The following is a 25,033-nucleotide window of genomic DNA, read 5'->3' as shown; positions in this document are numbered from 1 at the left end:
GATTGGTCCCACAGTCGGAATCCTCTTTCAGGGTTTACTGAATGGGAGCTCCAGGCAGCCCGGCGATCCTGGGCACCATCATGGAAAGCACGAAAAGCCGGAAGGATGTTTTTGCGCAATGCCCGCGCCGTTTGCGGCTGCTGCCTGCAGAGCGGGCGGGAAGGGGCAACTGCGGGGGGGGGGGGGCGGGGGCTCCGGGGCGCTTCCTTCGCTTGCGATGCCGGGCGCGGGGGATGCGTGCGGCTGGCGGCGCTGCTTGAGGCCGGCCGGGGGTCGCGTCAGGAGGGTCCCGGGCGGGGAAGCGTCTCCGGGTCTCTCTGCCGGGAGGCCGGGCCCAGGCCCCTTTGTCCCGTCCCCCCTCCCCCCGCCTCACTTCCTGGGGCCGCCGCAGCCGGGAGGGGAGGCGAGGCGAGGAGCAGAGGCGAGCCGGTGGGGAGCGCGCGCTGGAGGCTGGGCGACGCCGGCCCGAGGGAGAGAGACCCACCGCCCCCCACCCAGGTAACCCCCCCCCGCCAGCGGCCCCCAACCGCGCCCCGCCCCTTGCCGCAGTCCCGCCCGCCCGCCCCTCCCGCAGAGGCCGGCCCCGGCTGCAGGGGCCTCGGCCACCCTCCGCAGCTCCACGCGCGGCGCTCCGGGGACCCGGGAAGGAAGGGAGCCAGGGTGGCCACCGCCGCAGCAGCGCTCCCCAACACCAGAAGGGGGGACTGGGGCTGGGCGGGGGGGGGGGCGAGGCGCCGTGTCCCCCCCCTCCTGGATCGGTTCCCGTCTCCACAGCCCGCGGGGGATGGGCTGGCCTCCCTAAGTCCGGGGGGGGGGGCCGAGGGCTTCCCCCTTCCTCTGCCCTTTGGGCTGGCCTCCTGGAGGAAGTTGGGGCCCCGGCGTGGGACTTCTTCTCCAGGCGCTTCTCTTCCGAGTGACACCATTTTAATAGGTTGTTCTTCCTGCTGTTGTCACCTGTGCGGGTCAAAACATAGATTTATTATTATTATTATTATTATTATTATTATTATTATTATTATTATTATTATTATTATTATTAGCTTCTATTTTTGTAGCGACAGAGGAGAACTCCCTGTAATTTTGGTCGTTTGTAGGAAAAGGTGATTTTTGATAGATGCAATTCAGATCCGCCAGATGCAATTCAGATCCTGGTTACCTAATAGAGGAGAAGTACGCTCTCCTTTTCTGTCTGAGGCTAGCAAAGATGTGTCGGATTGAACTCCCCTTGAGGGGGAACCTCCCTAGGGTGCCCACTGCAGAAAAGTACCCGCTAAGCCAGGGGTAGTCAAACTGCGGCCCTCCAGATGTCCATGGACTACAATTCCCAGGAGCCCCTGCCAGCAAATGCTGGCAGGGGCGCCTGGGAATTGTAGTCCATGGACATCTGGAGGGCTGCAGTTTGACTACCCCTGCGCTAAGCCTTCATACACATGGAAAAGGCCTTCAATGTGCACCCGTACAATGCAAGGATGCTGTTGTGATCAGAGGGCTGAATTAGTACCAGGGAGACATGGGTTTGCACGTCCCCTTCCCACAAAACTTTCTGAGTTTCCAGTTCTCTTTCTGCCAAGTCTAGCTTGCAGGGAATAAAATGGAAGAGTAGGGGACCATGTATTCCACCCTGAGTCTTTGGTGGGCTAAAATTGCATCAGATAAATAAATGTATGACATATATTCCTGTGTGGCAAGAAGGAAGAACAGAGACTGTGGAACTGCAGTGATACAGATTGTGTATTTTAAGGAATTGTTGGAGGGATTCAGTTCCATAGATGTGTGATCATGTTTCTAATTATAAGAGTTCGGTATGTTATTTGCACTAGAGATAGTGAGGTTAAATGAGTAATTTTTAGGCACTAGAACTTCTAATACATGTTGGTGTTTTGATTGAATTTTCTACATCCTATAATCGTAAAAGTTCTTTTGACTTCTCAGAATGAAGTCAAGATTAATTTGGCATTGAAATATTACTTGTTTTTTGGTTTTGCAGTGTTTTATTTATGTATGTTTTAATGAGCTCATATGCGTTTAGCTTAGCAACAATGGGATACTATCTTTTTGCTGTTATCGAAAAAATGTCTTATACACATGTGAAAACCATAAGCATGATATACATTCATTTTGCTGATCAGCAAAATATAAAATACTAGTATGCTCCTTTACTGCTTGTGTGTGTGTGGTTGTTTCCCAATGCTGGTATGTTCCTGAACATAATGTGGTTAAAAATGTATTTGGTGCCTCCAGGGATTCGTCCAAATGGCCTGGCTTCTGTGGGAGATTAAAGCGGCACGAGTACACTATGAACTTTACTACGTGTTTCCTTCTCAGCAGCTTCTGCAGAGTACAGGAACACTTTAAAACGATGTGTCCAAAAATGACGTGTCTATTATATGCTGCGTCGTTAATTGCAATGCTAGATTGTGTCCTGATTTCAAAAGGCATTTAGCAAGGCTACATGGATGGATATTCTGGATGCTTACCAAGGGGTTGTCTTGTGACTTGAATAACTGATTTGGGGATACATAGTTCTGCCTTTTCTAACTGAAATATTAAATATAAGTTGAAGTTGGATTTTGCAAACAAATATGTCAATGCTGTTTTTCTGATTTGCACTGTCATGTAACTGAAGTTGTTATGTAGTTTCTGGGCCCATCTCATCTCACAGGTTAATATATTGTATTTATATTCTGTTTATGAGCCTCTTGTGGCGCAGAGTGGTAAGGCAGCCGTCTGAAAGCTTTGCCCATAAGGCTGGGAGTTCAATCCCAGCAGCCGGCTCAAGGTTGACTCAGCCTTCCATCCTCCCGAGGTCGGTAAAATGAGTACCCAGCTTGCTGGGGGGTAAACGGTCATGACTGGGGAAGGCACTGGCAAACCACCCCGTATTGAGTCTGCCATGAAAACGCTAGAGGGCGTCACCCCAAGGGTCAGACATGACTCGGTGCTTGCACAGGGGATACCTTTACCTTTACCTTTATATTCTGTTTGTCCTGTGTTCTAAAAATGCTTTACATACATCTGAACAAGTGATGGATTCTGAAACTCTGATTTTGGTAAAACTTGTTTACAGGTCAAATTGGCTGAATTTCAGTGTTACATTTTAACTAATTTGGTGTTGCTAATTAATTGGACAAGTTTCCATGATGCTTACAAAATGAGATGGTAGGAGTGTTTAATTTCATTGCATTTCTGACATTTATTATTTTTAATGCATGGGCTTGAGCTCAGGGAGTGATATGCATGAGGGTACATAATCTGGAAGAAAAATTCTTCTTTTGCTGTTCACCACTTTCTAAACACCTGCAGAGAATGGGCCATTCAGAAGGTGAGCATGACTTGGCTGAAGGAAGCTGTACTCTAGGTCTGATGTCAGTGGCATCATGCCTAATTTGTTTCCTTTTTATTTACGCCTCACTGTCAGAATCCTGTAGTTTCTGCCATTATGTAGGATGTTTCTGTAACTAGGTTATGTAGAGTATTCACCCCTGTGTAGTAGATGGGGGCAGCTGGCCTCCTTGGCTTTGTTTTATGAACCCGTTGTTGCTTCCTGCATTTCTGTTTCCCTGTTCCCTCTTCCTCGCCTCTAAGCAGCCCATTTGCTTTGTTCCTTTCCCCTTCTCCCTTGAATTTCTCATCAGAGTGTTAAGGCTGTATGATGTTCCCCTGTTTTTGCTGGATTCCCACAGAAGGGGGGGAACAGGGTTTGGGATATATGTGAAGACCTTAATCCTTGGCCCCAGTTTCAACAATGGCTTGATGAGAGTACTTACTTACTTAATAAAGAAATCTTTGACTACCCACCAAGAGTTTGCTTTTCTAAGTAATTGAAGTTCCTCACACTGACCTTTCTTCCCAAAGAGGACCCATATTCCTCTCCTATGTTTTATCCTCCCAACAACCTTGTGAGGTAGGTTAGGTTGAGAACATGTGACTGGCCCATGGTTACCCAGCAAACTTCTGTGGCAGAACGGGGATTCTAACCTTGGTCTTCCACATCCTAGTCCAATGCTCTTAAAACCCAGGCTTTCTCAACCAGGCTAACTATAAACATCTTGGGAGGCACGGGAAACAAATAGGAACACAGTCCTCAATCCTGCAAGGGGAAGAGGAGTGAGTTGGGAGATGAACAATTTAGGCATATTGTGAGTGGCTGGGCAGAAAGGGATGTGCTAGTGTTCTGTCTCTTGTAGCCCTTCATTCCATACCCAGGAAATTGCTGATTGCCACTGTGGGATGGTTGGTGAATTTCCTCCAGGCCAGGCTGGATTCAGGAGGTTTTTGGTGAAGCAAATCAATTGGCATGAAATTGGGGTTGCTATGGATGGGCGGGTAGTTGTGAGTTCTTGAGTCATGCAGCGGGTTGGACTAGATGACCTTGGAGGACGCCTCCTAGGATTTTATGATTATATCTCTGTATCTGGAAACCGCTCCACGGGAGCGGTAAGAATAAAGCCGTAAGGCCTAGGTGGGAGGAGAAAGGGGTGGGACAGGTCCGGGATAAAAACTCGAAGGGGCCAATCTGGAGCCGCAAAGCAACTCCCGACTGGCCCCTCCGAATGTCAGTCCAGGGCCAAGGGGCCAAGCTGCGCAGGTCCCAATTGGTCCCTTTGCCCATCCCAAACGCGTTGGCCCTGCTTGGGGGTGGAGGGGGAGGGGGGAAAGGATGCTTCTTTGCCTGCCCCGAAGCCGGTGACTTGGGCAGGAGGGGGGGCAGGAGGAAAGGCTTCAGGGCGGGCAAAGCAGGCCCACTCCGTCGGAGACGTGGCGGGCCTCCTCCTTTGTCTGCCCTGAAGGCGGGGACTTGGGGAGAGGGGGGAAAGGCTTTGGGGCGGGCAAAGGAGCAGGCCCCAAAGCCAGGGACTTGGGCAGGAGGGGGTGGGGGGAAAGGCTTCAGGGCAACACGGCGGGCCTGCTCCTTTGCTCGCCCCAAAGCTGGGGACTCAGGTGGGAGGGGGGCGGCGAGACCAAAGGGGGGCGGGGGGAAGGGAGCCCGCCAGACTCGGGCAGGGGGCGGAGGAGGGCTGCCCTCCCCCTTCAAAGCCAATCCTAGCGCACATTGAATTCCAACTTGTAATGGGCTTTGTTTCTAGTGTGTGTGTGTGTGTGTGTGTGTGTGTGTGTGTGTATAATGCTGGACAGGGATGGTGGGAGGAGTTGGGACTCATCACATACCTTTGGCCATCCAATGAACAGCCAGTCAGGTAAGCTGTTCCACCCCTGACCACATCCCCTTCCACTCCCAGCCTGCTCCACTCTACTGCCTGCCAGAGTTAAGGCAGCCAGCGAACACGTGCTGGGATTAGGGGGAGAGGCTGGGAGGGAAGGAACGTGAGCTTTAGCCTTGCTGGCACGTGGGGGGATGGAACGGGGAAAGGTCACGACCCCCATCACTGCACTCTCTGCCCCGAGAAGGCTATTTTGTTAGTGATTCTATAAGAAAATGGAGGTGAACTGCTGGCTGTATTCATGTACCAGCAGGGGGGATTTAAATTCTGGGACAACGGGATAGGTTTTCTAGCAGAAGGGACAGGACTTCATTTATCTAAGGTGGGAAAGATTGTTTTTGATAGGAACCTGGGGAGATTAATCGGGAGCTTTATGCTGAAGCCACAAGGGGAAGGAGACACCCAACAACAGGATTCTAATGGAGGAGAGCAAATAACAATGGCCTGCCTTGGAAGGCTGGATCAAATGGAACCAAGGGTAAGAGGCTTCAGGTGCCTATATACCAATTTCCAAAGCATGAGCAATAAAAAGGAACTCTTCATGCAGACAGAGAGCTGTGAATTAGTAGGCATCCCGAAGACTTGGTGGAATGATTCCCATGACTATAAATTTTTAGTGGATGGATATGAGTTGTTGAGAAAACCCAGAAAAGGTCAAAGAGGAGGTGGAGTGGCACTGTATTCTTTATTATTTGATTTATTACCCACCACTCCTGGCACGCCATCACATGGCGGGTTACAGAATGGTCCAACACAATAAAATCACCAAATAAAATCCCATTAAAACCCATATCCTTAAAAATTATACAGTACAGTAGAGATGGAGGGAAAAGTTTAATCCCTCCCTATCACAGGGAGGCTGTCAGCTGGGGCGGCGAGTGACTATGACACTGGACATGCTGATGATAGGGCCAGTGTGGCATCGTAGGTTACTTGGGGGCCCTTCAGATCTTCCTGGGCACAGGCCTCAATCGTAAACCTGGTGGAATAGCTCCATTTTGCAGGTCTTCTGGAGAGCCTAAAACTCTCCCAGGGCCCGCAGCTCTTCCAGGAGCTCCTTCCACCAGGTAGGGGTCAGGACTGAACATGCCCTGGCCCTAAATACTTCTCTGGGGCTGGAAATGACCAGCAAGCTGGTACCCGCACAGCACAAGGGGGTAATAGGGCAATAAACGGTCCCTCAGATACGTGAGTCCCAGACCGCAAAAGGTCTTAAAAGTAAAAAACAGAACCTTGAACCTGGTCTGGGCCGCAATTGGCAACCAATGCAGCTGCCTCAGCACAGGCTGGATATGGGCCCTCCAAGATGTTCCAGTGAGTACCCTAGCAGCTGCATTTTGCACCAGATGCAATTTCCAGGTCAGAGACAAGGGCAGGACTGTGTAGAGCAAGTTACAGAAATCAATTCCTGAGGTGACCGTTGCATGGATCACGTTGGTTAGGTGTTTGGAGGACAGGTAGGGCAATAGTAGCCATGCCTGGCAAAGATGGAAAAATGCCTGGCGGGCTACATTCATAACCTGTGCCTCTATGGTCAGTGAGGCATCCAAGATCACTCCTAGATTCCTGGCCTGGGGCACAATAGTAATTAATCACACTTCCTGATCTGCCCTCTGCCCATCCAGCCGTAAGACCTCCATCTTGGAGGGGTTGAGTTTCAGACGACTCTGCTTGAGCCATCCAACCACTGCTTCCAAACATCTGGCAAATGATTCCAGGGGGAGTTTGGGTGGCTGTCATAGAATCATAGAGTCGTAAGGGACCTCCTGGGCCATCTAGTCCAACCCCCTGCACTATGCAGGACACTCACAACCCTATTGCTCATCCACTGTAACCTGCCCCACATTTTACTACCTGAAGTGAATGCTGGCAGGGGCTCATGGGAAATGTAGTCCATGGACATCTGGAGGGTTGACTACCGTGCTTTTGACCCTCCTGCCCTCACACTGCTGGTACCACTGATTGGCTGTGCAAGAGAAGGTGAGAGTCCTGGGCATAGCTGCTTTCAGCTAAACCATCTTCCCACCATGACAGGGCCTGGCCAGTTGATCAGCAGTGGCTTTGCAGGAGCAGGGAGACCTTGGCAGGTCCTTGATAAGCTGGGTGGATCCAGACATGCTGGTTTACAAGAGGGTTGTTTAACAGAGTGGGGGACAGAGTGGTTCTGAGCTTATTTGTTTATATCTGTATCTTGAAAGCTTGGGACAGGGTGGAGAAAGTTTTAAAGCATATTTTACAGTGAGTTAAACTGGACAGATAAATCCCCACCCCCCGCCTCTGAAAGTCCCTGAGTTATATGTGTGTCAAGAAATTGCTGCAGAGGCAGATTGTCCTGTCTTTGAATTCCAGGGAGATACAATCTTGATTATCTTTGAGACAATGGTTCAAATTCACTGCAAAGCCATGATATGATGTGGTTATTTAATACCTTCCTGAGCCTCAGGGGAGGGCGGTATATAAATGCAATGATGGATGGATGGGATTGGATGGATGCCAGGTTTTTGTCAAGGAACTTCCTCAACTCCTCCAGTACCGAGGATGGATTGATATGTGAAAGTAGGCATCCTTAACACCAAGGACTGCAAACCAATCCCCCAAAGAAAGAAATTTGATCACTGTAGGCAAAGGAACCATACAAAATCATGAGATAAACAGGGATTTATTAAGGGCTCTAAGGTCCAGGATTTGACGGAAGCCACCATATCGCTTCTCCATCACGAAGAAGCGGGAATGGAACCTAGAGCTCAGGAGACCATCTGGTACCTCCTTGATTGCCTTCTTGGCTAGGAGCTCAAGGATCTGAGGGTCCAACTCCAGGAAATTGTTAACATGTGCATCTGAACCGGAGAGCAGAACAAAACGGTAGAAAATTCTAAATGGTAACCATTTGAGATGATTGAGAAGACCTAAGAGTCTCAGGTAAGTGGACCGAACAGTGGCAAAATGAGCCAAACAATCATCAAAATCAACCCGAAGGGTTGAGTGGGGTATTACTAGTCAGAATCTATTCTGTTGTTCCTGTGTTGCCCTTTGACTGTGGGGCCTGACACTTCTTAGAATATTGAGGATATGAACGAGTGGGAGGGTTCGGACGGAAAAATGGAGAGGCGAATCCATGCTGCCGTTGGCTGAATCTTGGTTGGTAGATGGGAACCAGTGGGAAAGAGCTTAGGGAATGGGCCACCTGTCTGCTCTTTTTCAGTGAAGAAAGGAAGTCGTCAGTCGTGGCGGCAAAGAGCAAGTCTTTTTCAAAGCGGACATCTTCCACCTTGGCCCTAGTTTCCAGGGGTAGCAAGGTGCTCTGCAACCATGAATGGTGATGCAGAGTAGTCGCAGAAGCCATGGCCTGAGCAGTAACCTCCATGGCATGTTTTCCTGCACTAATTGCTTGTTTTGAGGTCTGGAGGGCCTCAGATTGGATGAGTTTTGTCAAGGTCTTGTATTCTTCTGGCAGTACCTCCGGGTATTTGGACATGCCCTCCCAGAGGACCATCTGGTATCCAGCGTTGATTGCCCTGGCCCCGACCTGGTGAAATTAGCTCCTGGAAGAGCTAAAGGCCCTGCAGGAGCATTTGTAGTTCCACAGGGCCTGTAAGCTGGAGCTCTTCCGCCAAGTATTTGGTTGAGGCCGGGACAATTAAGATCTATGGGCACCTCAGCTGGGACAACATGCTGACCTCCATATTTTCTTCTTCCCTTGAGGCACGGAGTGGATAGAAGGGGTGTTTGAGCTATGGGAAGTGGGTAGGGGTGGGCTTAGATTGAATGCTGTTGGGTTTTTTAAGGAATTGGGATTTTTATGTATTTTATTGTGTGTTTTTCTAAGTATTGTAACCTAAGAGCCAGTGAGCAACTGGAAGTGGTGGGTAATAAATTGAAAAATAAATAACTAAATAAAATTCATGAACACAGCTACCCATCCTGATCTGTGAGGCAGGTTAGGTTGAGAGGGTGACTGCCTGAAAGTCACCCAGTAAGGAGTAGAAGCCAAAGTGTGCTGACCAGACTTCTTGTATTGAGAGGTAGGCCTAGTATGAGAATCAAGGATGTCATGGAAACGGTAGAAAGACTTGTAAAGCCCAAGGACAGATATCCCTTCCTGCCCATTCACGTGGGAACAAATGATACTGCAGCGGGCATCAAATGAAACAAAACTACATGGCCTTCGGAGAAAAAGTGAAGGACTTTGGAGTGTAGGTTGTGCTTTTGTTGGTTCTTCCTGTTAATGGCTGATGCTTAGGAAGGGAACGAAACATAATGTAGATAAATGACTGGCTACATCATTGGTGTCATCAGGAAAGGTTTGAGTTTTTGGACCACAGATCACATTATCATGATGAGGCTCTTCTACTGGGAGATGGTTTGCACCTCACGAATGTGGGGGGAAATTTCTTTGCAAAGAGCCTTGCGGACTTGATGAGGAGGGCTTTAAACTATGTCCAAAGGGGAGGCAAGATGTACATCCAAAGCCAAGTTTGTTGATGATAACTGTAGATAGGAACACTGCAGACTTAAAGGGAATGGCACATATGCAGGGAACTATTAACTTACAGGAAAGTTAAAAAAAAAAAATCCTGAGGTACTCATATGAAAGATTACTATGTCTCAACACTAATGCACAGAGTATGGGGAACAAGCAGGGAAAACTAGGCATTACAGAAACCTGGTGGGATAAGTCTCACAACTGGAATAATAGGATTGAGAGGTACAGTGTATTATAAAAGGGACAGAGAAACAAAGAAGGGGTGGAGCAGTACTATATGTTAAATATATATATATATAGTTGTGAGGAAATACATGTGTCTGAGCATGAGAGTTCAGCTGAGAGTTTTGGTAAAAATAAAAGGAGTAGGAAATAATAGTCATATTATGATGGGGGTCTGTTATTGACTGCCAGGCCAGGCAGAGGACTTGGATGAGGTGCTCCTAGACCAGCTTACAAAGTTCTCAGAGAGATGGGACCTAGTGGTCATGGGAGATTACAAGACCAGCTCTGCTAAAAATGAAGAGTCCAATAAATTCTTGACTTGTCTTGCTGACAACTTCATTTCCCAGAAAGTGGAAGGGGCAACCAGGTGATCTGCTATTTTAGACTTGATTCTCACCAAGAGGGAAGAACTGGTTGACGAGGTAAAAGTTGTGGGCGCGCTTGATAGTAGTGACAATGTGATTTTAGACTCTATGAACTTGGGGAAGAGAAAAGCTGTACATAGACACATTTACGGGCTGGAAATCATGGGAGCAAATTTTAACAAACTTAAAGTTATGGTAGGTAGAATCCTGTGGTCAGAAAATACTGGGAATTTCTCAAAGGTGAAAAACTGAGGAGACAATCACAGATAATTCCCTTGAGAAGGAAAACTGGGAGGAACCTAAAGCAACCAGGGTGGCTCCATAAATAGCTTTCAAAAGAATACTTACCATTAGTGGCTCTTATATTTTAGAAAGAGCCATGTAAGCAGCCCTGTCTGGGTCGCAAAGGGCCATCCTGTCCCGGTGGCGTCAGGGCCAGTGGGCCAATCCAGACGCGCCTAGTGGATTGTGCCAGCCCCTGGAGTGCCTGCCTCCAGGAGCCGACCAAGTGGGCCAATCCGAACAGATTGGGACAGCCCCTAGAGCGGGCAACAGCAGTGCCCACTCCTCCTCAGCGAGGCTCCTCCCCACCGGCTGCTGCGCCACCCAGCCACCACGCCAACACGCCACCACCTGCTCGCTCTGCGATCTCTCCACTCATGTGGTTGCTGCCCAGGTGGCTCTCGCTGGCCACTTGCCTGCACTGACGCGGCCACCCACCTGGCCCGCTGTCCGCCTCTCCACCATGCTGCGCCGGTGCCTCTCAGTGGCAGTCTTGCCACCTAGAGCCGCCCACCCAGCCACGCGAGCCTTGTGCCCTCGCCAGCCCGCCTACAACCTCCCTTCGTCACACTGCGCCCGCCCAGCTACCTACCTACTCCCTGGCCGCCTCGTGCCCCAACCTCCCACCTCCAGGTACGCTGCTAGAGCCCATTGCATTCCTGGATGCAATAGGCTTTCCTATTAGTTTAGTAATAAAAAGGACTCATTTAGGAAATGGAAGAAGGACCTTATAACCAAGGGGGATATAAAAAAGTAACCAATGCTTGTAGGGAGAGTATTAGAAAAGCTAAAGCTCAGTATGAGCTTAGGCTAGCAAGAAATGCTACAAACAAAATGAATATTCAAAGTAAGAAAAATAGAGACATTAGGGGTACAAGGATGTGACATTGTGACAGGTGATGAAGAGAGAGCTGAACTGCTCAATTCCTACTTCTCAGTCTTCTCTTGCGAGGGGAATCATGCTCAAGGTGGCAAAATAATTTCATGCGATGAGGGAATATGTGGCCCTGGATCACTGTAGAGGTAGTCCATAAACACCTAGTTTCTTTGAGCGAAACTAAATCCTCTGGAACAGATGACTGGCATCCAAGAACTTGCCAATTAATTTCTGAGCCTCTGTCCATTATTTTTGACAAATCATGGAGAACAGGTGAAGTGCCAGAAAATTGGAAGTGGGCAAATGGTGTTCCCATCTTCAAGGGGAAAAATGAGAATCTCAGTAACTACCGACCTGTCATCTTGATATCTATAGCTGGCAAAATTTTAGAACAAATCATCAGGCAGTCAGTCCTTGAGCAGCTTGAGCGGATGGCTGTAATTACTAAGAGTCACTATGGCTTCCCCAAGAACAAGTCATGTCAGATTAACCTTATCTCTTTTTTAAAGTTATTACCTTGCTAAATCTGGGGAATGCTGTGGACATAGTTGGTCTTGATTTCATTAAGGCTTTTGATAAGTTACCACATGAAATTCTTATTGGTAAAACATTCAAATTGGTAAAACATGGTATGATCCTTGTATTATTCTTAGATGGATCGAGAACTGGTTAACAGATTGCACCCAAAGGTTACTTGTAAATGATTCATCATCTTTGGGGGAGGAGAGATAACTGGAGTGCCTCAAGAACCTGTCCTGGGCACTATGTTGTTCAACATATTTATAAATGATTTGGATTTGGATGAAGGAATAGAGGGGGTGCTTATTAAATTTACAGATGACACTAAACTGGGAGGAGTAGCAAACACACCAAAAGAGAGAATTAGAATACAAGATTATCTTCACAGGCCAGAAAACTGGGCTTAAAATTAATTTCAATAGTGATAAATGTAAAGTTCTTCATTTAGGTAGGAAAAATCAAATACTTCAGTATGGGCAAGACTTGTCTTGGCAGTAGTACATATGAAAAGGATCTGGGGGTCTGAGCAGACCATACACTGAACATGAGTCAGCAGTGTGACGGTGGATAAAAAGGCAAATGGAATTTTGGGCTGTATTAAAAGAATTATACTGTCCAGATCATGCAAGGCTGAGGCTTAGTCTGTTTAGCCTGGAGAGAAGACAACTAAGAAGTGATAGGATAAAAAATTTCAAGGATTTGAAGGAGTGTCATATAGAAAGTGGAGGACAGTTGTTTTCTGTTGCTCCAGAGGGGTGGACCAGAACCAATAGGTTGAAATTAATTTAAAAGAATTTTCAGATAAACATGTGGCAGAAATTTTTGACACTTAGAGCAGTTCCTCAGTGGAACAGGCTTTCTCAGGTGATGAATTCTTCTTCTTTGGAAGTTTTTAAGCAGAGGCTAGGTAGTCATCCAACAGAAACGCAGATTTTATGAACTAAGGCACATTTTGAATGGATGGGCAGGAAGGGATATTCAAGTGTTTGTCTCTTGTGACCCTTCCTTGCATATTCAGGAAATTTCTAATTGCCACTGTGGGATGGTAGGTGAATTTCCTCCTGGCCAGCCTGCATTCTGGAAATTTTTCATGGATGGATCACTTGGGCATGAAATTGGGGTCACTATGGGTGGGTAGATAGTTGTGACTTCCTGCATTGTGCAGGGAGTTGAACTAGATGACCCTGGAGGTCCCTTCCAATTCTGTGTTTCTGAGATAAATTCTGCCTTCTGATAGGGCTTGTAATGCCCCACAATGACTTTTCCACTGCGTGTAACTTTTTAAAAAACTGTCCTGCAGGGTGAGTCCTTTCCCCATGCCTTTTTTTGCAAGGCAAAAGGAGGTCTGGAAACGCTTTGAGACTCCTTTGGGCAGTAATCAGCAGGGTACAAAAATCCAGCTCTTCTTCTTCTAAGGAGCAACCATGAAAGAAGCATGTGGGCACATAACATTTTATCAACTGTAAAAAAATGGAGACAGAAGGAGCAGGGCAGACACCTGTGTACTGTGATTACCGCATGTGTATTAGGGCAGGGGGACATTTTGGTATCTGTGGCCTAATCCACACAAGGGATATGACGTTGAATGCAGCACTGGGAGGAATTGGTTGCCATGCAATCTCCCCCTAAGAAGAGTCTCCAGTCTGATTTTCCCTTTACATATCTGAAGACATGGCTCTGGAAAGCTCATGTGTAACCACTATGTCACAATTCCCAAAGTTCGGTCCTCTCCCGCACTCAACAAATATTCTAAACCACAGCTTCTTGACACCTGTCTACACCCAGCCCTCATTTGTCACCATGCCACCACAACCTCCCACACAACGCACACATTCAGCTCCATGCCCTTACAGACCGGACAGTTCCTCCCCTTCCTCTTCCCACTGCCAAGCTCTAGCACCCGTTGTATTCCTAGATATAACGAGCTTTGCCTCTAGTAAATATAAATATAATAAATAAATAAAGCAGCATATAAAAACAAACCTTTTGGGTGGGAGACACACTTCTGGGTAGCAGTGCGTGTAAAAGAGATCTTGGGGTACTTTGTGGACTGTAAGCTAAATATGCGCATGCTATTAAAGGTCAGCTGTATCTGAGGAGAAAGTGTGATATGGTAAAGAAGGCAAATGTAGTCTTGGGCTGTGTCAACAGAGGTATCACATCAAAATCACAAGATGTCTTAGTCCCATTGTATACTGCATTAGTCAGACCCACCTGGAGTCCTGTGTGCAGTTCTGGAGGCCTCATTTCAAAAAGTACGTGGCCAAAATGGAGAGGGTGCAGAGAGCAATGAATATGACCTGAGGTCTGGAGACCAAGCCCTATAAGGAAAGGTTGAAGGACTAGGGAATGTTCAGCAGAAGAGGTTTAGAGGAAACATGAAGGGGTGTCACTTGGAGGAGGGCAGGGAACGTTTCCTGTTGGCAGCAGAGGATATGACCCACAGTAATGGGTTTAAACTGTTTGTAGAATGGTACCAACTAGATATTAGGAAAAAAAACTTCAGAGTCAGAGCAGTGGAATTGACTGCCTAAGGAGGAAGTATGCTCCCCCTTAGTGGTAGTCTTCAGGCAGCCGCTGGTCAGATACTTACCATGGATGTTTTAGGCCGCTCCTAAATTGAACAGGGAGTTGGACTGTATGGCCCCTTCCAACTCTATGGTTCCATCTCCATGATCCTAGCCACCCATATTCCAGGAAAAGCATGGGTGACTGAGAGCTCAGTTTCTCCTGCTGTTAGATTCAAGTGGGACTCTGTGTTGGTCAGAAGCAGCAGAAAAAAATTTTAGATTCCGGGGGCACCTTTAGATTTAGATTCCGAGAGCCAGTTTGGTGTAGTGGTTAGGAGTGCGGACTTCTAATCTGGCATGCTGGATTCGATTCTGCGCTCCCCCACATGCAGCCAGCTGGGTGACCTTGGGCTCGCCATGGCACTGATAAAACTGTTCTGACCGAGCAGGAATATCAGGGCTCTCTCAGCCTCACCTCCCTCACAGGGTGTCTGTTGTGGGGAGAGGAATGGGAAGGCGACTGTAAGCCGCTTTGAGCCTCCTTCGGGTAGGGAAAAGCGGCATATAAGAACCAACTCTTCTTCTTCTTCTTCTTCTTCTTCTTTAAGCCTAACAAATTTTGACTCAGGTTTTGTGTTTGCAACTGAGAAAGTGCCCATGGGCACATTAAAACTCATACTTTAAATAAAAATTAGCCACTGGGCTCTAAATTCCCCCCCCCTTCCCTATTGCGTGATGCTGCTGGAGACCCCCCACGGGTGTCTTCGGGGCTCTCAAGGGGGGTGGGCAAACTGTGGCCCTCCAGATGTCCATGGACTACAATCCCCATGAGCCCCAGGGGCTCATGGGGATTGTAGTCCATGGACATCTGGAGGGCCACAGTTTGCCCACCCCTGCTCAAGAGCATGCCCAGCGCAAGCGGCTCGCATCCATTTCTTCCCAGTCCCTGCTGAGCGCGGCCGGGGCACCAAGTCGGGCCTCTGGGACGGGATCCGGATTCCCCGGCCCCCTGGGAGGCCTCTGCGGGGCTTCCCTCCGGGCAAGGCCGCTTGAGGAGCGGGGGCGCCTCGGAGCTCCTCCCTGCGGCGCTGCGGGCCGGCCCCCTCTCCTCCCCGCGTGGGGCTGGGCCTGGTCTTGCGGGCAGGGCGGCGGCGGCGGCGCCCCCCTGTGTCCTCCTGACGCGAGGGGCCGCTTCCGGGGCAGGCATGCGGCGGCGGCCTCGGCCGGGAACTGACCGCGGAGGGGAGGCGCTGCTGCTGCCGCTGCCTCTGCTGCTGCTGGTGCCGCGGGCGGTTTCCTCGCGAGGAGCAGCCTCGCCAGGCCCAGTCAGCCCGGCCGGCCGGCAGGTAGGCAAGCGGGGCTGGGGCTGGCACGGGGGGAACCGCCGGGAGGGCGGGAGGGACGGAGGGAGAAGCCGCTTCGCCGCCTCGCCTCGCCCCGGCCTTGCCCCCTGCGACTCGGCTGCCGGCCGCTCCCTCCAGGCCGGCCGAGAAGGCTGCGGAGCGTGCTGCAGAGGCCCCCGGGGCACCTTGGAGCTTTCCCCTTCTCTCCTCTTTTTGCGCCTGTTTTATGTACGGGGGGTTATTTTTTGGGAGGGGGGTGAGTGGCTCCTGCAACGCCCCCTTTTCCAGGCCCTGCGCAACAATCCGTCCAATGCAGGGGTAGTCAAACTGCGGCCCTCCAGATGTCCATGGACTACAATTCCCATAAGCCCCTGCCAGCGTTCGCTGGCAGGGGCTTATGGGAATTGTGGTCCATGGACATCTGGAGGGCCGCAGTTTGACCACCATCTGGCCCAATGCCTTCTGCTGTGTCTCCTGCTCCCCCAGAGGTGCTCAGAGCTGTGTTCTCAAAGTCGTCCCAGGTAGTCAAGAATGGCCGGAGGAGGCTGGGACTCGACAGACTCAACGAGGCTGGGACTCGACAGACTCAACTTGACGTTGTTGGAAGCCTGTTCTCTTCTCCCTGGGACGGCTCAAAATAATGCCAGGGTTCAGTTGCAGCAGGAAAGGCAAGAACGGGATCCGTCGACCCAGCGGGCTGCTTGTGTTCCCCATCGGTGGAGGGCTTGCTCCTTGCTGAGGAGGGCACCTGCAGGGGTCATCACAGAAGCAATGGGCTTTCCTTGAAACCCTGCCAGTTTGCACTCTTCTGCTTCTTGTTAGGGGGGTTTCCCAGAAAAAAGGCAGGATGAAGATTTTCTTGCCTGTTAGTTTTCTTTTTCTGATGCCATGATTTCTTTTCTGTCCATTCTGTTTATTTTATTACATTTATATACTGCCCTCGCTTGTAGCTCAGGGTGGTTTACAGTAAAATTCATGGTGCAGTACAGGGAACATATAATAATTGAGAACATATATATATTCCTAACAGTTGAAATGTATAACAATAAATTGTTGACCGTTTAACATTTAACTATAACATTATAAGTTATAACTCCCAAATTTTGTATTTTAGCACTGCAAGTTGTAATTGGTGATAAGAGGGGTCTCTAGGCTCTGATTGGTGGCATTGTTTCATTGGCCTCGACTGAAGGCCTGGGGAGAGATCCCTATTTTGCAGGCCCTGTGGAACTGGTTTAGATCTGACAGGGCCCTGATCTCTTCTAGGAACTCATTCTACCAGGTGGGGGCCACGGCAGAGAAGGCCAGACGAATCGCCAGCTTGGTGTAGTGCTTAGAAGTGCGGACTTCTAATCTGGCAAGCTGGATTTGATTCCCCGCTCCTCCCCCACATGCAGCCAGCTGGGTGACCTTGGGCTCGCCACAGCATTGATAAAGCTGTTCTGACTGAGCAGTAATATCAGGGCTCTCTTAGCTTTACCTACCTCAGAGGGTGTCTGTTGTGGGGAGAGGAAAGGGAAGGAGACTGTAAGCCACTTTGAGACTCCTTTGGGTAGAGACTCCTTCTTCTTCTTCCCTGGGCCAGGGATCACCAGCTTATTGAAACCTGCTCTTTGGGGGGCATAGGTGTAGAGGCGGTCTTTCAGGTACTTAGGGCTTAGGCCTTGAAGATGATTACCAGAACCTTAAGCCTGATCTTGATTGTGTTTCGCTTTCTCCTTCTCCCCACAGATGTGCCCCCTGTTGGATCTGTGAGGATTACCTGAGCCATGTCCCAGATGTTGCACATAGAAATCCCCAACTTTGGGAACACCGTCCTGGGAACCCTGAACGAGCAGAGGCTGCTGGGGCTGTACTGCGATGTCTCCATCCTGGTGAAAGGACAGGCCTTCAAGGCCCACCGGGCTGTCCTGGCTGCCAGCAGCCTCTACTTCCGAGATTTGTTCAGTGGGAACAGCAAAAGTGCTTTTGAACTCCCTGGCTCAGTGCCCCCTACTTGTTTCCAGCAAATCCTATCCTTTTGCTACACGGGGAAGCTGACTATGGCTGCAAGCGAGCAACTTGTCGTCATGTACACAGCAGGTTTCCTCCAGATCCAGCACATTGTGGAGAAAGGAACGGACCTGATGTTCAAAGTGAGCTCTCCCCACTGTGATTCCCAAACCACCATGATAGAAGATCCCAGCTCAGAGCCACAAAGTCCTAGCAATCCATTGCAGGCCACTCCTGTGCCCTATGTCATGTCCCCTTCCATGCCAATCCCATTACTCACCCGGGTGAAACATGAAAATCTGGAGCTGCAGCCCACTGCAATGCCAGGCCTGGCCCCCAAAAGGTCCCTGGAGGCCAGCCTGCGGGACACAACTGGTGGGGGCTCTTCCAGCACTGCTTCACTGAAATTATCTCGTGTTTCCTACTATGGAATGCCCAGCCTAGCCACTCTTCTCCCAAACATACCACCAGTGCAGTACTCTCAAGGGGAGCGGACCAGCCCTGGGGGCAGCAGCATCCCAACCACTGACAGCCCTACATCCTATCACAATGAAGAGGACGAAGAAGATGATGAAGCTTATGATACCATGGTGGAAGAGCAATATGGGCAGATGTTCATCAAATCCACAGGTGGCTACACAGGTGAGGAATTGACAAGAGTGTTTCTTCCTGCTTCTGAGCGTCTTTTCTGCTTCCCAGCCCCTAGGTGACCCCCTCTTTTAATCTTTACAAAAGCAACTATCATTGATGTCAGGCATTTAAACATTAGGCACATACTGCTTTTTATTATTTTTATAGAAGAAATCACAGAATACCAGGGGTAGGAACCTAGCCTGGTATATCCTGATCTCAGATTTCGAAGCTAAGCAGAGTTGGTACTTGGATGGGAGACTGCCAAGGAAGACTCTACAGAGGAAGGCAATGGCAAACTTCCGCTGCTTCTCACTTGCCTTGTTGGGGTCATCGTAAGTTGGTTGTCATTAGATGATACATAATACATTTATCCAAAATACCAGTAGAAAACATACCAATGCCAGTTTACAGTTATTAATAAGAAAGCAGCAATAATTCCACCTAATTATATGTTACATATATGCCAGAACAACCAGTAAGTCCATTCCATATGAAATTTTTATGCTAAGAAAATAATTGTTCTTGTATTGGCTGTCTGCCCCAAGTAGACATACATTGCAACCTAATTGTGGACTATCTTTCCAGTACATTTTTATAATTGTTAGGCTTATTAATTTGTCAAATTATGGTATTGAATTGGGGGGATGAGTACAGTACAGTTTATTTCCAGGAAGAGATTTAGAGAGGGTAAAAATGCCCCCTAACTCCCCTCCTATCCCTTCCATGGCCCAGCATATTAGTGAAGGCTGGCTGATTAGAAAAAGGAAAATTGGATGTTTTCTAACTTATTGTTAAATGCTTCCATCCATATTAGAATTCCATAAAGAATCTGAGGAATTATATTAGCTTTATACATTTTAAGGTCTGTTGAAAGGTTTTTGTTATCTTTTTGGTGGTAAAACTTGGCTAAAAGAGATAACTGTTTTGTAGTTTTCTGTCTATGATTTGCCCATCTGTTACTGTAAGTAAAGTTTATGCCCAAGTACTTGTAGTGATTTACCTGTTCTATATTATTACTGCATTTTTCAGATAAACATGTAACAGGTCTTTATGAAAACCGTGATCTTAGTTTTTTCAAAAAAAAATTGAGTTGATTCTCTCTATAGTAATCTGTTCCACTTAATATTTCTGGTAAGGGCTTAGAGGAGGAGCTGGTCTCTTGGCTTAAGTGCCACTTAACACCCACTCAGGGTGGCTGTCCCACACCCTCCAAGGCTCGGAGGTGGCAGACGCCTGCTGTGTGAGAGGTGCCCCTGACAGTGTATTCCCTAATAGCTATCTGCAGCTTTTCCGGGTCCTGGGAGGAGGTGGAGGCTGTCCACAGACTTCTTCCACCACCACCCCAAATCTAGTATCCATTGTATTCCTGAATGCAACAGGCTTGGCCCCTAGTATGTAGATATGCCTAGTGTTTTGCAACTGTTAGAGTGTTTGAACAAAGCTTGTTTCTTGGCAGCACTTGATATCACAAAAGGCAGGACTGGAAAGACTCAGGACTGGAGAAGACTGCTATGCCTTGGATGCTTAACCAATTTTCACATGGTGTCATGTTTAGCTATTGTAATCTGCAGGTGATCTTTCAAGAAATTAAGAGAAGCTGGCTTGATTTATGAGAGCATACCCTTTCATCATGGCACCTTATTGGATTGTCTGAGGAAAGGGTTTACACAACCTCTCTCTTGGACTCCTTGGTGCCAAGAAGCATTCAATCATAGAATCATAGAGTTGGAAGGGGCCATACAGGCCATCTAGTCCCATCCCCTGCAGGAGCAGCTTAAAGCATCCAGGATAAGTATTTGTCCAGCCAGTGCTTGAAGACTACCCGTGAGGGGGAGCTCACTACCTCAATAAGCAGCTGATTCCATTGCTGAACTACTCTATGATTCCTTCCCCCCCCCCAATATCTAGCTAGTACTGTTATACAGCGGTCCCCAACTGGTACCGGTCCGTGGATCAGTCGGTACCAGGCCTCGGCTCCTCCTCATCCTCCTTCCCAGCTGCTGCCTCGGGGGCTGCCCTGCCACTCTGCCGCTGGCTCACCTTTGGTGCTCTTCAGCAGCCGCCATGGCTGGGGCTCCCCCTCGGTGTGACACTGCACAGCTGCTGCTGGCAGCGCCCCCAGCAGGTGGCAGGACATCAGGGGCGCCAGCGGGTAAACAAGTGGAGCAGGGGCTCAGGCAGTGGTGGCGTCCCCCCCCCCCCCGGGCCTCAGTAAAATTGTCATGTATTGACTGGTCCCCGGTGATAAAAAGGTTGGGGACCACTGCTGTTATACACATAGTTTAAACCCATTGCTGTGAGTCCTCTCCTCTGCTGCCAACAGAAAACTTTTTGTACTCTCCTCCAAGTGACAACCTTTCAAATGCTTAAAGAGAGCAATCATGTCAGCTTAAATCTCTTCTCCAGGCTGAACATTCCCAAGCCCCTTAGCCTTTCCTCATCACCCTCATAGTTCTTCTCCGCATCCTCTCAGTTTTGTCCACATCCTTTTGAAGTGAGGCCTGCAGAACTGCACACAGTACTCCAGGTGCTGTCTGTCTAATGCAGTATACAGCAAGAGTATGACATCTTGTGGTTTTGATGTGATGCCTCTGTTGATACAGCCCAACACTTGATTTGCCTTCTTTACTGCTGCATCATGCTGTCTGCTCATATTTAGCCTACAGTCCACAAATACCCCAAGATCTCGTTTCCTCACACTGTTAACTATCTTCCATCCAGTATCTATGCTTCTTGTTCTTGTGACACAGATGTAAAACTTTGTACTTCTCCTTATTGAATTGCATCTTGTTCTCATTTGCCCACTTTTTCAGCATGTTCAGATTTTATTGAACTCTTATCTTCTGGGGTGTTTGATGTTTGGTGTCATCTGCAAATTTACCTATGTTCTATCTTTTCTCAGTGCCTTGTTTTATGTGGTTTAGACTATTCTAAGCTATTCTTCCTCTACACTGATGCTTCAAGGAACATATTAGCCCAAGATCAGGAAGGGATGAGAACATCCTATCCTGTTTCTCAGTTGGCAGCTTCTCCCTTGATAACAAGCCAACTCAGCCCTGGAGTAATCCTTTGCTGTCAAATGGGTAATGACATCTCTCTGGTATTATTTTCTCAATAACCCTTTTATTATTATGGATCATGCCATCCTCTGCTTGCTCAAAGCACAAGGGTTGATAAGGGTCAACAGTTCTCAGGTGTATTAGACTGAGAGATGCTTGCTTTATTGTTCTTTCAATAAAGATATTTTATTTCAAAAAATCTGTTTATTGGGAGCAATGGAGTGGACTCTCACACTTGCCATACCAACCAGATTTCCTTCTTTGACAAAGTGATGAGCTTACTAGAGTGTGGAAACTCAGTTGATGTTGTTTACCTGGATTTCAGTAAGGCTTCTGACGAGGTTCCCCTTAATTTCTGATGGGTAAACTGGAGGACTGTAGTCTGGATTTTCAGATGGTTAAGTAGATGGTGGTTAGAAAACTGCAGATGTAATCTTTGAACCTCTGTCGATTATTTTTGACATTTCTTGGAGAACAGGTGAGGTGCCAGGTGATTGGAGGCGAGAGAACATTGTCCCCAAGAAACAGAAAAAGGAAAATCCAGGTAACTACCGACCCGTCAGCTTGACATCTGTAGCTGGCAAAATTTTGGAACAAATCAAACAGTCGGTCCTTGAGCAGCTGGAATAGAGAGCTAGGATTTCTAAGCATGGGTTTCGCAAGAACAAGTCATGTCAGACCAACCTTATCTGTTTTTTCGTGAGAGTGACTACCTTGCTGGATCAGGACAGTTTATCTGTATTTAGTAGAGCTTTAGATAAAGTTCCACATGTTATTCTTGTTGACAAGTTGGTAAAATGCGGTATGGATCCTAATTCTGTCATGTGGATCGATAACTGGTTGACAGATCATAGCCAAAGGGTGCTTGTTAATGGTTCAGCATCCTCTTGGAGAAAAGTGACAAGAAGATTACACTAAACTGGACAGGGTAGAAAATTTCTCAAAAGACAGAATCAAAATACAAGATCATCTTGACAGGCTAGAAAACTGGGCTAAGATAAATTTCAACAGCAAAAAATGTAAAGTTTTGTATTTAGGTAGGAAAAATAAAATGCATCACTTGTCTTTCCAGTAGTACCTGTGAAAATGATCTGGGGGGTCTTAGTAGACCATACACTGAACATGAGTCAACAATGTGACTTGGTGGCTAAAAATGCAAGTGGGATTTTGGGCTGTATTAAAATAAGTATTGTCTTCTTTTTATCATTTAGCTGGCGATTGGTGAAGCAGGTTGTTCTCTCAGCCAATACACTGCTGTAGGTGCCATTGGGGGTTTTTTTGCCTTGTTTATAATATGTTTCCACTCTTGGCGATTGGTGGCAGTAATTTTGGCCATATGGATAGTCAATCACTGTTTTCTAAGGTCTGCCTTATTCTGTTTAAGCCATGTTTTCTTTTGGATGTGTTCTTTAATTTATGATTGGTTGTCATATTTTGGTTGTTGCCTCCCTGATTAGAGGCGATTAGAACCATCCCAAATTATATGATTGAACTCTAGCTGATGCTAGCTGTCTGGCTGACCACTTTCCCTCTTGATCCCTGTCTCCCAGTCAGGGCTGATCTCCTCTAGGACTGACTGGCTTGTTCGCCTTGCAGTCCAAGGGACTCGCAAGAGTCTTCTCAAGCACCAGAGTTCAAAAGCCTCAATTTTTTGACTCTGGGAAGACCATAGCCTTGACTAGACGCACTTTTGTTGGCAGGGTGATGTCTCTGCTTTTTAGGATGCTGTCTAGATTTGCCATAGCTTTCCTCCCCCAGGAGCAAGCGTCTTTTAATTTCTTTGTTGCAGTCCCCATCTACAGAGATCTTGGAGCCCAGGAAAATAAAATCTGTCACTACCTCCATTTCTTCCCCATCTATTTGCCAGGAATTGAGAGGGCCGAATGCCATCTTTGTGTTCTTGATGTTGAGTTTCAAGCCAACTTTTGCACTCTCCTCCTTCACCCACATCAAGAAGCTCTTTAGTTCCTCTTCGCTTTCTGCCATTAGAGTGGTATCATCTGCATATTTGAGGTTGTTGATATTTCTCCCTGCAATCTTGATCCCAGTTTGTGACTCATCTAACCCTGCCTTTCTCATGTTGTGCTCCGCATACAAGGTAAATAGGCAAGGTGACAGTATACAGCCTTGCCGAACTCCTTTCTCAATTTTGAACCGATCAGTGATTTCATGCCCGGTTCCCACTGTTACTTCTTGACCTGCATAGAGGTTTCTCAAGAGACAGATAAGATGCTCTGGTATTCCCACCTCGTTAAGAACTTGCTACAATTTGTTGTGCTCCACACAATCAAAGGCTTTAGCATAGTCAATGAAGCAGAAGCAAGATGTTTTTTCTGGAACTCCGTAGCTCTCTCCATGATCCAGTGTATGTTGACAATTTGATCTCTAGTTCCTCTGCCTCTTCGAAATCCTGCCTGTACTTCTGGACGTTCTCGGTCCACATATTGCTGGAGCCTAGCTTGTAGGATTTTGAGCATAACTTTGCTATCATGAGAAATGAGTGCAATGGTGCAGTAGTTTGAACATTCTTTGGCATTGCTCTTCTTTGGGATTGGAATGTAAACTGACCTTTTCCAATCCTGTGGCCACTGTTGAGTTTTCCATATTGGTTGCCATATTGAGTGTAGCACTTTTACTGCATCTTCTAAGATTTTGAATATTTCAACTGGAGTGTTGTCACCTCCACTAGCTTTATTGTTGCTCAGACTTCCTAAGGCCCATTTGATGTTAAGCTCACTCTTGTATAGTTCTTCTGTATAATTTTGCCACCTTTTTAAAAATCACTTCTGCTTCTGTTAGGTCCTTACCATTTTGGTCCTTTATCATACCCATCTTTGCATGAAACGTTCTCTTCATATCACCAGTTTTCTTGAAAAGAACTCTGCTCCTCCCTATTCTGTTGTTTTCTTCTATTTGTTTGCACTGTTCATTTAAGAAGGCATTCTTATTTCTTCTAGCTATTCTCTGGAATTCTGCATTCAATTGGGTGTATCTTTCTCTTTCTCCCTTGCCTTTCACTTTCCTTCTCTCCTCAGCTATTTGTTAAGCTTCCTCAGACAGCCATTTTGCTTTCTTGCATTTTTTTTTCTTTGGGATGGTTTTAGTTGCTACCTCTTGTACAGTGTTGCGAACCTCCGTCCATAGTTCTTCAGGCACTTGGTCTATCAGATCTAATTCCTTAAATCTATTTGTCACCTCTACCGTATATTCATCAGGGATATGATTTAGTTCATACCTGAGTGGCCTAGTGCTTTTCCCTACTTTCTCCCATTTAAGCCTAAATTTTGCAACAAGAAGCTGATGATTGGAACCACAATCGGCTCCTGGTCTTGTTTTTACGGAACGTATAGAACTTCTCCATCTTTGGCTGCAGAGCACATAGTCAATCTGATTAAAATAAATAAAATAAGGCATCAAAAACATCTACGAGGTTCTGAGGAGAATAAGAGTTTACTGCTCTCCCTTGTTTCACAGTTTTTCCGACATGAGGATTTTTTATTGCAACTCAGCATTTATGTTTTAT

General features: G+C 47.5%; 1 protein-coding gene across 5 annotated transcripts in view; it reads left to right on the top strand.

The window, feature by feature from the left end:
* Positions 1 to 207: 207 nt before the first annotated feature.
* The window catches only part of NACC2 (NACC family member 2), a 43,816-nt gene continuing 18,990 nt past the window's right edge, over positions 208 to 25,033 (top strand). The window contains exons 1-3 of one of the 5 annotated variants that reach the window (XM_077307022.1): positions 208 to 498; positions 17,558 to 18,460; positions 21,989 to 22,054. In XM_077307022.1, coding sequence (XP_077163137.1) covers positions 17,596 to 18,460; positions 21,989 to 22,054 — 931 coding nt within the window. In that variant the 5' untranslated portion in view covers positions 208 to 498; positions 17,558 to 17,595. Of the gene's footprint in view, positions 499 to 5,679; positions 5,701 to 15,468; positions 15,830 to 17,557; positions 18,461 to 21,988; positions 22,055 to 25,033 lie in introns of those variants that run through there. The other 4 variants (XM_077307023.1, XM_077307024.1, XM_077307021.1 and 1 more) reach the window with 4 other exon arrangements.

This window comes from Paroedura picta, chromosome 12 (assembly GCF_049243985.1).
Source record: "Paroedura picta isolate Pp20150507F chromosome 12, Ppicta_v3.0, whole genome shotgun sequence".
NCBI lineage: Eukaryota > Metazoa > Chordata > Lepidosauria > Squamata > Gekkonidae > Paroedura > Paroedura picta.
The sequence above is the reverse complement of the archived record's forward strand: the minus strand, read 5'-3'. Positions and strand labels throughout refer to the sequence as shown.